Source organism: Syngnathoides biaculeatus, chromosome 9 (genome assembly GCF_019802595.1).
Source record: "Syngnathoides biaculeatus isolate LvHL_M chromosome 9, ASM1980259v1, whole genome shotgun sequence".
Lineage (NCBI taxonomy): Eukaryota > Metazoa > Chordata > Actinopteri > Syngnathiformes > Syngnathidae > Syngnathoides > Syngnathoides biaculeatus.
Genome location: NC_084648.1, coordinates 14,863,396 through 14,876,418, shown reverse-complemented (window position 1 = coordinate 14,876,418; position 13,023 = coordinate 14,863,396). Strand labels below are relative to the sequence as shown.

At 42.5% G+C, this 13,023-nt stretch overlaps 1 protein-coding gene and 1 long non-coding RNA gene across 6 annotated transcripts in view; one reads left to right on the top strand and one right to left on the bottom strand.

The window, feature by feature from the left end:
- Nucleotides 1-45: 45 nt before the first annotated feature.
- The window catches only part of LOC133505948 (cAMP-specific 3',5'-cyclic phosphodiesterase 4C-like), a 14,302-nt gene continuing 1,324 nt past the window's right edge, over nucleotides 46-13,023 (bottom strand). For 2 of the 3 annotated variants that reach the window (XM_061829533.1, XM_061829532.1), the window contains exons 2-15: nucleotides 12,139-12,266; nucleotides 11,870-12,052; nucleotides 10,644-10,683; nucleotides 9,242-9,312; nucleotides 8,064-8,226; nucleotides 6,393-6,486; nucleotides 6,144-6,301; nucleotides 4,099-4,197; nucleotides 3,847-4,011; nucleotides 3,650-3,749; nucleotides 3,245-3,399; nucleotides 2,987-3,109; nucleotides 1,445-1,627; nucleotides 46-988 (exon numbers count right to left, since the gene is read on the bottom strand). In XM_061829533.1, coding sequence (XP_061685517.1) covers nucleotides 131-988; nucleotides 1,445-1,627; nucleotides 2,987-3,109; nucleotides 3,245-3,399; nucleotides 3,650-3,749; nucleotides 3,847-4,011; nucleotides 4,099-4,197; nucleotides 6,144-6,301; nucleotides 6,393-6,486; nucleotides 8,064-8,226; nucleotides 9,242-9,312; nucleotides 10,644-10,683; nucleotides 11,870-12,052; nucleotides 12,139-12,266 — 2,520 coding nt within the window. In that variant the 3' untranslated portion in view covers nucleotides 46-130. The other variant, XM_061829534.1, reaches the window with a different exon arrangement.
- LOC133505955 (uncharacterized) overlaps nucleotides 3,596-13,023 on the top strand; it is a 25,542-nt gene continuing 16,114 nt past the window's right edge. Inside the window, exons 1-4 of one of the 3 annotated variants that reach the window (XR_009796365.1) lie at nucleotides 3,596-3,734; nucleotides 3,836-3,957; nucleotides 6,375-6,453; nucleotides 8,027-8,269. This is a non-coding gene — a long non-coding RNA (uncharacterized LOC133505955). Of the gene's footprint in view, nucleotides 3,735-3,835; nucleotides 3,958-6,328; nucleotides 6,454-8,026; nucleotides 8,270-13,023 lie in introns of those variants that run through there. The other 2 variants (XR_009796366.1, XR_009796367.1) reach the window with 2 other exon arrangements.

Here is a 13,023-nt window from a genome sequence, read left to right as displayed (position 1 = left end):
GGCCCCTCCCCGTCTCCGCTCGCACGTGTCGGGAGTGGACGGCGCACGTGAGTGACAAGGCTGGCTCTCGCCAAACGGCGCATTTTCATCCGCATTTTCTCGCTGACCTCGTTTTGCCTCGTACGCCCCACTAACTGTCCTCTTCTTCCCCGTTTGCTTCCTCTTCAGCGCTCCCTTCCTCTTCCGCATCATTTTCCTCTTCTTCTCCGGCATCTCCCTCTTGGTCCTCCTCATTCCCTTTTTCCTCCTCCTCCTCTCCATCCCCTGCCGCCTCCTCCTCCTCCTCGTTCCTTGCCGCCTCATCTTCCACCTCTTCAACATTCCCTTCTCCTTCATCTTCCTCCTCCTCCACATTCCCTTCTGCAACATCCTCTTCCTCCGCATTCCCTTCTGCTGCATCTTCCTCGTCACCATCCCCCCCTTCTCCTCCATCTTCCTCCACATTCCCTTCTTCCTGCTCTTCCTCCTGCACATTCCCGACTCCCGCGTCCTCATTTTCCCCTCCGTCCTCCTGGGCTCCATTTTCATCCAAATTATCTTCACTCTCCCCTCCTTTAGTCTCCTCATCCTCCGCTTCCTCTTCCTTTTCGGTGTCGCCCGTCTCGTCTTCTACCTGCTCCTCTGCAGGGATTTCTTCCTCGTCCTCCTCTGCCTCCTTTTCCCCAGCCTCTTCTTCGTCGTCACTCACGCCGTTCTGCTCCCTGTTGTGGTTCTTCTCATCTTCCTTCTCACTCGCAACTTGCCCGCCGCCGATCCTCGTGCACACGTGGTTGTGGTTGTTGTGCTCCAGGTCCTCCAACGTGATCTCGAACTGGAAGCGGTCATGCTGCAAGTGTCTGTCTGGCGGAGGCGACGGTGACTGAGGCATGGTGGTCAGGTACCACTCGCGGTTCTCCTCCAACGTGTCCAGAAGCTCCTGGGCGTCGGGGTGCACCAGGTCGGCCCACGTCTCCCACAGCGGGTGGACGATGTAGTCGATGAAACCCACCTGAAAATCAAGAGGACTGTGACTACAAGCAAGTACCGTAATTCCCGGCCTACAGAGCACACCTGGTGACAAGCCTCGGTACACAGAAAGAGTTTAACGGCAGTGTGGCTTCGCTAATGCTAACATGGCGGTGATAATGCTAACGTGGAGGTGCTAACAGGGCGGCCCTAACGCCAACATGGCGGCACTAATGCTGACGCGGCGGTGCTAACGCTAGCGCGGTGGTGCTAACGCTAACACTATCGCAGTGGTGCTAACAGTAACGCGGCAGCTGTGAAAAAAGTCGCAGCTTGTAGGCCGGGAATTACGCTAACTTGCGATATTATTGAAGCAGTGTTTGGGAGTAACAAAGTACAAATGCTTTATTTTAGTCAAGTGGATAGGTACCTGGACTTCATTTCTATTTAAGAAACTGATTATCTTCATGTAAAAACAATCCAATAAGCAAATCAGCACCTGGCTCTTCTCCACCGAGGCGGTGTGTTTGTCGCACATGGCGCTGATCTCCATGCCGCGCTCCCTCTCCTTGTCGCCCTGGCGAAAGAACTCCTCCATGATCCTCTCCGTCCACTGCCGGTACAAGGGTAAGGTCTTGGTGGGGTTGCTCAGGTCGGCACAGTGCACCATGTTCCTCAGGACCTGCAACGGTGACGTACATAATTGTAATGTTTGCGCCATTCAGGTTTATCAGTGTCTATTCCCGTATTCCGTTCAGTTGTGTGCTGTAACTGATTTTTTTTTGTAATCATGCATACGCACATTTTTTGAAAACATTTTTCAGTTGAATTGTTGCACGACTGATCCATCTACCGGATCTCGTGGTAGCAGACGTGATTTCCCCGTTTATAGGCGGAATTCTGTCATTTTAAATTGCATCGATTAAAATAAATAAATAAATAAATAATATATATATATATATATATATATATATATATATATATATATACACATTCCGTATTTCTGCAATATTCCGACCGTAACCATCGCGCCAGAATCCACACTCGTTCATTTTCCAGTCCAATTTTTGGAAGCGAGGTGGAAGATTAGGTACGCGTCAGTTGATTCGTCGAATCTGTTCCTCCTGGCCAATGAAAACGCTTGTTGTATACGAGGCGGTTCACGGGGCCATTTTCAAGTCAACACGATGGCGGTGCTCAAGAGGAAAGACACCTTTCGAGTGAAAGAAATGGATATCAAATGTCAAAAATAAGTTCCGATGGGATTGGATGGAACGAGAAATCGTCCATACACTTAGAAAGAATGAAGTTACCACTCTGTTAAGCGACTTCAGTCGCAAAATTGATCGATTTGGTACAGCTTTCTGTCAATGGGGTCAGGATACTATTGACTGTGGATCGAGAGGTTTCAAGGCATTGGAAGCTCACCCGAAACGACAAAAACACGTCAAACAATTGAAAGCAACGAAAACAAACTTTTCCATAGCTGCTACGTTAAGATGTCAACCCAAGGCTAACAACTAACCCCAGTTCTTGTAATCAATAACGAGATGAGAGTTCACAAGCAATTACTTGTAAAAATGTCCGTATTATTTACTGATAAACAACACATGATGTTAATAATTGTCAAATTCATGCGTTTCAATCATTTACTAAAAGAAGAAATGTAAACATTTTTGAATGGATACGATATACACGCTATGAAAGCACGCTTGCATGCCATGATGCAAATCTGAATTCCATTTAGTAGTTTACTTAGTTGAATTTGTATTTGAAATTTTCTGGGGGTAAGGGAATGCGCCTAAATAACGAACGATCATATTGTGTACATTTTGAAAACGAATAGCATTTATTTATCGATGTACTAGATACATTTCATTCATAATACTATTTATAAAACTTGCACGTTAAAATTGATGATTGTGCTTTGATCATGCTTGCTATTTTTCTTTTTTTTTTTTGTTTTTTTTTTTATTCAGTAAAATCACATGTCTGTGGCCGCAACAGGTCATTGCTAAAACGTTCAAATCTGGCAACCCACCTGAATGCGCTCATTGTAGTGATCCAGCAGGAGGACGCCAGAGCTCGTCACCTTCTTCGTCTCCACCATGGTCTTCAGGTCTGCCAGCAGGGTCATGTGTTTGGACATGTCTGTGGCCAAAACCTGGAGATGCAAGAAAAAAAAAAAAAATCATATTTTCTTTGCAACCGTACACACTAAATTTGACCACCGAAGCTGTCCGATGTTTCCGTTTTATGGTTTCCCGTTACAGCACATCACAGCAACGGCGGCACTTACGATGTCGATGACGAGCTTGCGGAGGCTCTGCCGCTGGCGCTTGGTGAGGTTCTGGAAGATGTCACAGTTGTCCTGGTGCAGGAGCTTGAAGCCCACCGCCAGGTGGTGGTTCTCCAGAACCGACTCGTCGTTGTACATTAGCGCCAGCTCCGAGTCTGGACACAGTGCGCGCACAGTTATTTGACATGGTAGAGTCCAGTCCGTCTGTTATCAATGCCTTAGATGTTTGTTTGTTTTTTTCTGGAATTCACGCCGTGCTAGATTATCTGCATTCTGACCACTCCTCACTCTCAAGCGCTGTCATTCATCTCAGAGAACGCGATCTTAAAACTGATCCGTGCAAAAGTTGACTTTGAAGTAACTTTTGCCGTATTCTGATGCGATCTCGTCGTACGAGGGACTCACTGGTGTTGATGAGGAACTGATTGGAGACCCCCGGATGGTCCACATCATGGATGGCGGCGGCGAAGAGGGCGGCGAGGATCTCCAGGTCGGTGAAGACGGCCTGAGGGAGAAGACCGAGTGAGGAATAAAGTTTTCCAAAGTAGATTATGACGCGGTTTCCCTTTCCTCCTCAACTTCTGTCTTCAGGTGTAACGTACGTCGAGGGCCGGCGTGGAGAGGAGCACATGAGTGGACTGCGTGACGTCGGCGGCGTGGAGGCTGTTGTGGTACGCTACGTTGCCGTGGTAATGGTCCTCCAGGGTCATCACGTAAGTGACGAAGGTGTCGGCGGGGATGCGGAAGGTCTTCAGCAGCTCTCGCTCCTGGGGAGATAGTGGCGTAAATTTTAAAAAAAGAATAATGATGCGGTCGCTGCGCCGATTTTTGGGTAAACAAATTGTCTTGAGCACCTGGAAGATTGTGTACATGATGCAGCTGAGAGGTCTGTTGTTGGAGAATTTGGCAACTTGGAATATGTTGAAGCTCCACTTGTCAATGTCCTCCAACTCCTGCTTCGAAGGGCGCATGCATACGACACACATGTGCACAAAATATGAATTCTTATTCGAGAAAATACCCACAGATCTCTATCAGTTGCTGATACTGATGTGACATTACGATGCCATGACACAACATTTAAAGTAAATACATTTTGGGACATGTTGCCGCATTGCGTGTTGTACAATGCGGTCATCGAGTACCGTAATTTCCGGCCTACAAGCCGCGACTTTTTTTTCACACGGTTTCAACCCTGCGGTTTATGCGGTGATGCGGCTAATTTGGGCATTTTTTCTAACGGCCACAAGGGGGCACTCGAGCGGAAAAGGTAAGAATGAGACCGATGGAATATATGTGCCGAAGAAGTGACTTTGCCCTGTACTAGCGTTAGCGCTGTGCTAGCGTTTTGCAGCTTTGTTACTGGCGTGTCTCAGTGATATTTACCGGCAATGTTCCCTTTAAGATGCGCAACTGCGCATTTGCGCACTTGTCGCACAGTGAACTACAGGCTGTTATTTTTTTTTTTTTTTTAAACATGGCATCACATTGCCTCTCACAAACAGCTCCTGCTCGGCCACACCGGGCCACAGACTTTACTTCCTAGTTTACCTGACACCGCCCCCTCCATTATAAAAGCAGTACACTCATAATTACAAACACGGGGTTATGTGAATAAAAAGTGGTGAAACCGGGTGAGATTTTCTCCTTTTTTTTTTTTTTGGAGTGAGAAAGGTCTGGTCCGAAGACAAAGTACAAAGTGCAGGATGAGATGGTGTATAATGTTAAAACTCCCCCTTGGCACAGTCTGATTCAGGATGAAAGCACACATGATACTTTGCCAAAAGGCCAATTTTGTATTTTAAACATAGGAGGCAACATAACATTAACCTTAAAACTGTTTTGGAGCATCATTCATTTTTCAACATGCATTGCGAAACATATTTTGCAAGCAATAATTCAGTTTTTACACCAAGTAAAACAGACGGGGATATCATTGTGGGTTTAAAAAAAAAAGTTAGAAGTGACATTTCAAATTTATAGTTAATAGTTGGCTTGGTATTTGTATTGTAATGTATTTTTTTTTTGTTTGTTGACATTTTCGGTGTAAGTTTGCAAAAACACAAAATTGTTCTTAAAAATGTTCCGACGGGGATGTAATCTGAACCTTTTAATGAGCCATATAACTTCAGTGGATGACACTGATTGACCACAGTGCTTACATCTGATGTTGCTCACATTTAATGTTGCTCCCAGTGGTCAAAGGGAGCCCTCACGGCCTGAGCGTGTTTGCTCAGACACGTAAAAAGTTAGAGGGAACATTGTTTTTCCAGGTAAGTTTTATTTTAACCAGCCCTGTTAGCGTTAGCGCGAGCGCTAGCGTTAAACTCTTTCCGTGTACCGTCTTTCTTTGTAAATATCTCGTGTTTCAATGTGGCCACTTGCGGCTTTTATACAGCTGCGGCATATGTATGTACCAAATGGTATTTCCTTTACAAATGTACTCGGTGAGGCTTGTAACCAGCTGCGCTCTGTAGCCCGGGAATTACAGTATATTTTGGGTAGGGGTTAAATTTTTATGTTTGAGCTCATTAAACAGCATACGCGTATGTATGATGTTTAAAGTCCTAGTATAGTGAAAATAAATGTCTTATAAATTTGACACACCACAGAGAAGTGTGTTCTTAACAGGCCTGCCCTGAATTATTAAAAGTATGTATGAGGTTCCATTGCTGTCCCTGTGAGATTCCACTGTGGCTGCTACGTAGCTAACATTGGCCCTTTAACAGAGGTCCACATTGCGTATGGTGTAACGCCAGTGAGGGTTGTGGCTTTATCAAGCTTTCCAGTAGTTTTAAAATTCCAAAGTCCCCATTTAATGATGCTCAGGGGCACAAGGGCAGCATCAATACATCACATTCTCGAACCGAGCAGGACACAAAACTGATTTTGGCGAGACCTTGGCAAGCTCCTCCTCGTGGTCCGTGTTGACCCCGAAGCGAGGCATGGAGGCGCTGGAGAGGCTGGAGCTGTGCGACAGTTTCCGCACGCCGCTAATTTGACTCATCGGCTTGTCTTTCAGGGTCGGGGAAGGGATGTCCACTTCGTTCTGCTTGTCTACATACGCCACACACACGCAAAAGGCAGGCTGGCTGTGTTCAATTGCTAACATTCTGGTCCGCTGTGATAGGATGATGGCTTCACTCACCCAGGAAAGTGCTGGAGATGTACTCTGACACCTGGTTTCCGGAGCGACTCATCTCAGAGAGGTGGGACAGCTCTCTGTTCAGCATCCTCTTGAACTGTAACACATGGGCTCACTGTGCGCTCAACCAAGTACTCTACAGTAATTATCTGCCGCCACAAATATAAATATTAAAGAAATAATATGTGAGTAAATAACGCCCCTGCTATTCTCATTGGTGCAGCCTACATCAGTGACTCTCAAAAGTGCTCCAGTGGTATGTCAAGAATTACTGAATTATTATTTAACCCAATACAGCGCATAGGTGAAGTATACTTCCATTATAGTTAACTTTCTGGCAAATACATTTAATCTTTTCGAGCTGTACATATATTTGGGTCCAATTTTTATGCAACTTTTGCGTAGTACATTTTAACCCAGTGTGTGTGAGTGTGTGTGTTTTCCTTCTTTTAAATGCAGTGTTGACGTCCAAACTGTGTTTTATATTACCGTGGGTTATATTAATATTAAATTGACCTCTGCCTTGAATTGATGAGCAATTTGGCTGACTACTGTGTTTTAAATTTGGTCGTTATGATGGTACATGAAGAGGGTTTTTTTTTTTTAGGTGGTATTTTTTGTAAGGTTTTTGAGAACCACTGCTCTATATAAGTAAAAAAAAAAATAAAAAAAAAATATATATATATAACACAAATAAAATTTCCCAAAAATCTTAGAACATACCCCTTAAAAACACATGGATGGCATATATAGAATTTGATTCTGGAAAAAAAAAAGCACCATCATAATTCTGGCGAATCCCATTTACATACAGGAAATGATATTGATAGTCCATGTTTTATAACCCTTTAAGCAATGGATAGTTGGACAAAAATGGTGAATCAACACCTGAAGACAGACATTGTAACATCCATCCATCCATTTTCTTAGCCGCTTATCCTCGCAAGGGTCACGGGAATGCTGGAGCCAATCCCAGATATTAACTGGTAGGAGGCAGGGTACACCCTGAACTGGTTGCCAGCCAATTGCAGAGCACATCGAGATGGAACAGCCGCACTCACAATCACACCTAGGGGCAAAGTCTCCAAATAATGTCGCATGTTTTTGGGACGTGGGAGGAAACCGGTGCTCCCCAGAGAAAACCCACGCGGGCATGGAGAGAACATGCAAACTCTACACAGGCGGGTCCGGGATTGAACCCCAGACCTCAGAACTGTGAGGCCAACGCTTTCCAGCTGAGACAATGTGCCACCCCACTGGTCTATATAAGTAAAAAAAATACATGTATCCCAAAACACTAATAGACTCCAAAAACATCTTAGACCGTACCCCTTAAAAACATATGGATGGCATACAGATCATGTGATTCTAGAAAAAAAAACATTCCATTTACATTAATTTCCACTGACAATCCATGCTAAACTAAGCTCCCCTCCCTGACATAATTCTTATTTCTTGAGATAATTTCACATCAACTCAATAGACATTGAAACGGTTATTAGCAGGGGCTCCGGACCACGCAGTGGTGAAAATTGGAAAAAATCTATGCCTTTCAACGCCACAAGATGGCAGTCTGAAGGAAATACTTGTACAACGACTTCAGTAAAACAAGCTTACTGTCCATCCTTTATTTTCAGGTAGTTTGAATGAAACTCAAGTATTCCTTTCCCCTACCTTGTTGGACGCCATCTCGCTGACTGAGCGGTGAGTCTGGATGGTTTCCAGCTGGTCCAGACACCAGTCCAATTCTTCCAGCGTGTCCAGAGCGAGCTGCTGGTACTGCTGGTCCGACAGCGTGGCCCTGGGACTCACGCACACCCCACCCAGTGGCGACCTCCTGAGCAAGCAATTGTCTTTTTTTTTTGTTTTCTTTCTTGCGAGTAAGTAACTGTTTTATTAATCATAGTCCGTTTTATATATATATATATATATATATATATATATACACACACACACCCCTCTAATGTTGTGTCTAGTTCTTAACAAACAGGCACAAGTTGCAGTGTAGTATGTTGAAATACGTATTTTAAAAAGTACATTTATATAATGTTTATGATAAAATTTTTAAAAAGTGATAGTATGACATGTCTGAGCATAACAAAATGGACATTACAGTTACTGTAAAATTTCTGAGATACATTAAGTTCATCAAGGAATAGAGCAAAATGAAAATGTGCAGTATGACACGATGTTATGAGACCTCCTAACAATAAGAAATAAAATAGCCAAGTAAGTAAATTTGGAGAGATAATAAAATTGTTGAATGGAAAAAAAAATGGCACGAAATATATACAATTTAGGTTATACTATAACTTACTGGAGCAGCATTTAAATAATTTGGGAATCAATCCTAAGTGCCTTTTTTGGAATTTAACAATTCAAATCAAACAAATTAATTGAAATATTGGCATTAAAAAACTGATAGAAACCACTGTTTATACATGTGAAATTGAATGTTGGCTCAACAAATTTAAATAATTTCCAAATCAATCTTAAGTCCCTTTTTTGGCATTTAACAATTAAAATCGAACAAAGTAATTGAAATATTGCCATTAAAAACTGAGAAAAACCACTGTTTACACTTATGAAATTAAATATGTTGGATCTACAAATTTAAATAATTTCTGAATCAATCTTAAGTGCCTTTTTTGGCATTTAACAATTAAAATCAAACAAATTAATTGAAATATTGGCATTGAAAAAGAGAAAAAACACTGTTTACGCTTGTGAAATTAAATATGTTGGATATACAAATAATACAATTCTTTTAAATAAATAATAAAAATAAATTGAAATAATAAAAACAAATGACAACAACAATAATTACTAATCATCGAAATGAAAACACTGACTTGACTGTCGGAGTGGAGACGTTGGCGAGGATGGTGAAATTGCTCCGCACCGATCGCAGACTGGCCAGAACCTAAATAAGCAATCACACAAATTCCATTTAGAGCCTCTTCTTCTTCGCCATTTTTTTTAAATAGTTTCCACCAAACCATTCAGTTTAGTTGCGATACATTTTCCAGTGTTGTAAAGAAGCCCCAAAAAAAACTAATTCGTACACACTTTTCTTGCACAAATTTCAGTTTGTGGAGCCGTTAACGGCTACATTGCATTGTGAAAGAGTTTGAGCCCTCTGCAACATTTTGATTGGTTTGTTTGTAAAAAAAAAAAAAAAAAAATAGGAGACCCGCTTCGGGATTGACAAATAGAATCGATTTGTGCAAAAAATACGAAATTGAGCAATTATTGAGCTTGAGGTTTTCTACTGCTGCCAGTAATACAAATGTGTACATAGCATGTATCCAGAGCCGTTTTCATTCAGCCCCATCCTGCTTGAGGCTCAAATCCACGCATCCACCGTCCCCCCCAGGTTGCGAGTCAAAAGCACGAATCGGCGAGTTCTTGAGAATTGTGAGGTCTGCCGTTGGCGTCACATACCTCGACATGTCGCACCCCGGGATCCGTGACGCATTTACTGCCACTGTTGGGTGGAATCCTTGCCCGTCCGTCCATCTGTGGTCCCTTCTTTTCTCCCCAAATAAGGTTTTCAGATCTGGGGATGTTCCCTGTTCTTGTGAGGCCCTTTCAGACCCTCTTGTTATGAAAGACTATACAAATAAATGTGACCTCCAAAATGACTACTTTTTAGGATATTAAAGAAAACCGTGATTCATTTTGTATACCATTGTGCACTAAAGTCTTCAACACAACAGCACCCCAAAATTCAATGCAATGTTCAATTGCTAATTTAATTCACGAGGCTGTCAGTGGAATACGTCGCCAGGGATCCACATCGAAGTGCGAAGTCACGCCGATGCCCCCGACTGTACAAAAAGCCTTTAATGCTTCACATAAGCAAACGCCTGTGTTGCGTCATTTTGCCGAACTCTTTCAAAGCGTAGCGAGAGCGATGCAACAAATTAAACAATGAGCTGAGTGTAACCCCGTTTTTTTGGTAACCTCCACCCAAATTTACCACCGTGGCTCACCAACTTCAGTGTGAAATGAAGCGTAAGAGCGATCGGTTTTAATAAAACTGACCTACTCAATTGCATCCAACCTAACTATTTTCATCATTCTCATCTAAAAGAAATGCAACTGGCTATTTTTTAATGTATCATGCTGCGATGGTACGCCGCCATTTGCCCATGTATACATACCCTGCAGTGGAAACTCAGTTTTTGCTAACTGGGGTCAAACTGAATGGTGCTGTTTGGTGGAAACGCGATGCGATGAGGCGCCGCTCACCTGAGCAAATGGAGTGACGATGAAGTCCTCCCCTGTGTGTCTAAAAGAGGATCAACACGCGTTAGCAAGTGGCTCGCACATAACGGCTCTTGTCAATTTAAATTTCGGCTCCTTGTTAAAGAAAAGTGCAATAAGTACTGGAACATGTTTACACAATGTCAAATGAAACCTCTGGTAAATTAATTCTAAAATCGGGAGTTGAGATTTTCTTCTCGTGTTTTCGCCACTTCATATGGCATGAAAAAAAATTCAAAATTTTGTGTGTTTATATATATATATATATATATATATATATATATAAATCCCTCTCCACTTCGTGGATCACGTATCGTGGATTCACTGCATTGCGGATTTCTGAGCCCACCCAAAAAGCCGGATCGCTCAGTACTCATGCGCCATCCATCGCCCGAGAACATGGACCAATGAAGTAAAATAAATAAATAAAAATAAAATCTAAAAAAACAAACAAAAAAAAAAAAACGCCAGCATGCATTATTACAGTAAATGTGATTAAATATATGAAATATAGCGCATTGATAGGGTATAATGCGGCATCCACAACAAGACGACATGGGCCTATGAAGCAAAAAAAATAAAAAAAACCTCCATTTACCCCTACTTTGCTCTTTTCCACTTTTTGCAGGTGGTTCTGGTACCAATTCACCGCGAAAAATGAGGGATTACTGTGTGTGTGTGTGTGTGTGCATGTCTGTGTTTTTTCAAGAAATGAATTGTAAGACCCTATTGTTTGGTCCTAAGTAAGAAAATAAACAAAGCTCCTGACTATGAAGCTTCCCTCCAAGCGAAGTCAAAGGTGATAATATCCAAAATTTAGACTCCTTTCGTGGTGGCTTATATCATATTTGTATAAAATTAATTATAGGCGTGTATTTAACTTTTTGTCCCAAGACATCTGTCGTAATGTGTTTTGGAAGTTTGCGTCTAAACCTCGTCATCAACCCGTAGTTATGCATGAAGTCCGGATCCTGGCACGTGACGTTCCACGTTTAGCGGATCCGACCATAGAGACAACTTCATTCAGGGGAAAATGGTACACGAGTATACGTGCGATGCACTGGAGTATTACATTCAGCTGTTGGTTCTCATGTATTTTTAGCTTTATCCTGAAACTTCACCTGAAAATCCAAAATTTCAACCTTTTTTTTTTTTTTTTTTTTATCAGAATATGATTGCGAGATTATGTACGCCCTCACTCATCCTCTCACCCTTCGCTCGCCAGTGAGGAGTTGCGCGAAACCGTCTTGGGCGACATGTCATAGTCTGAATCCGAGCGGTAGAGGAAGGACTCCCTCCTCTGGCTCTGGGGGAAGGACGTGTTGAGAGTGAGTCCCGGACTCTGCGAGCCCAGGGGCGTATGAGCGGGGGAGACTCCATTTTCTCCTTCATAACTGAAAAGTGTAAAAGGAAATGCGTCGGAGAAGACTTAGTCGAGGCAATAAAAAAAACGTTGAGGCAGCAGGCTGCGCTTGTAAACCTGTCGGCGTCTGCTTGTGTGATGGAGATGCGCGGCGGGATGCGGAGGGGCAGCGTTGTGGGACGGGACACGTTGCCAAGGACCTCTGGCGATCGAGTGCGGTCACGAGGACGCAGCCAGCAGGGAACCTGCAGCATTAATGAGCCACGTTTACTTAGTGACAACGGAGCAACGTTTCCGGAATATTGTATTTGTCTGAGTAATGCAATCTTGTTTTTACTTTTACTTGAGGCCAGTATATTTATGCTACTTTTACTGCATTACATGAAGATAGATTCTGTTATTGCTTGAGCAATCTTTTATTTTTTTTTTTTTTGCTCGCAAGACTTCTGTCAACTGATCTTAAAAAAAAAAAAAAGACTGGATAGCGCATACACATTGAGCGGTATCCCAATTGGTTGAAGCCAGTTGGCTGCCATCTTGGTACTCCCAAAACGTGTGGAGGACATGGTTTATAAATTGGATTATGGTGGGGTTTTTCCTCAAAGTTTGGGATGTAGAATTAAAACTGGTCACGTGAGCTTGACATTTTTTCAGTTCTGGTAACATGAAGGATTTTTAATCCGACTTGGTAAGTCAAAAAAAGGCTAAGTGCAAAGGAAAGACATAGCACCGTGACTACCAAGAAACTTTGCATATTACCTAGGGCCTGATTTTCCCTGATATGTTAACATTTCCCAAAACACCCAGTGAAGCACGATCATCATAACATAGCAAAAAACTAAGCATTTTTTTGTCATAAAAACATTACATTTTCAGTCAATCAGTTTTTTGTTTTTTAGTTTTGGAAATAAGGACTCGCAATGGGAAAATATATAAACGCATTGTTCATTTATTGTCTCTGCAGAAAATTTTTGATTTGAAAAATTCAATTTTCAGAGTTCT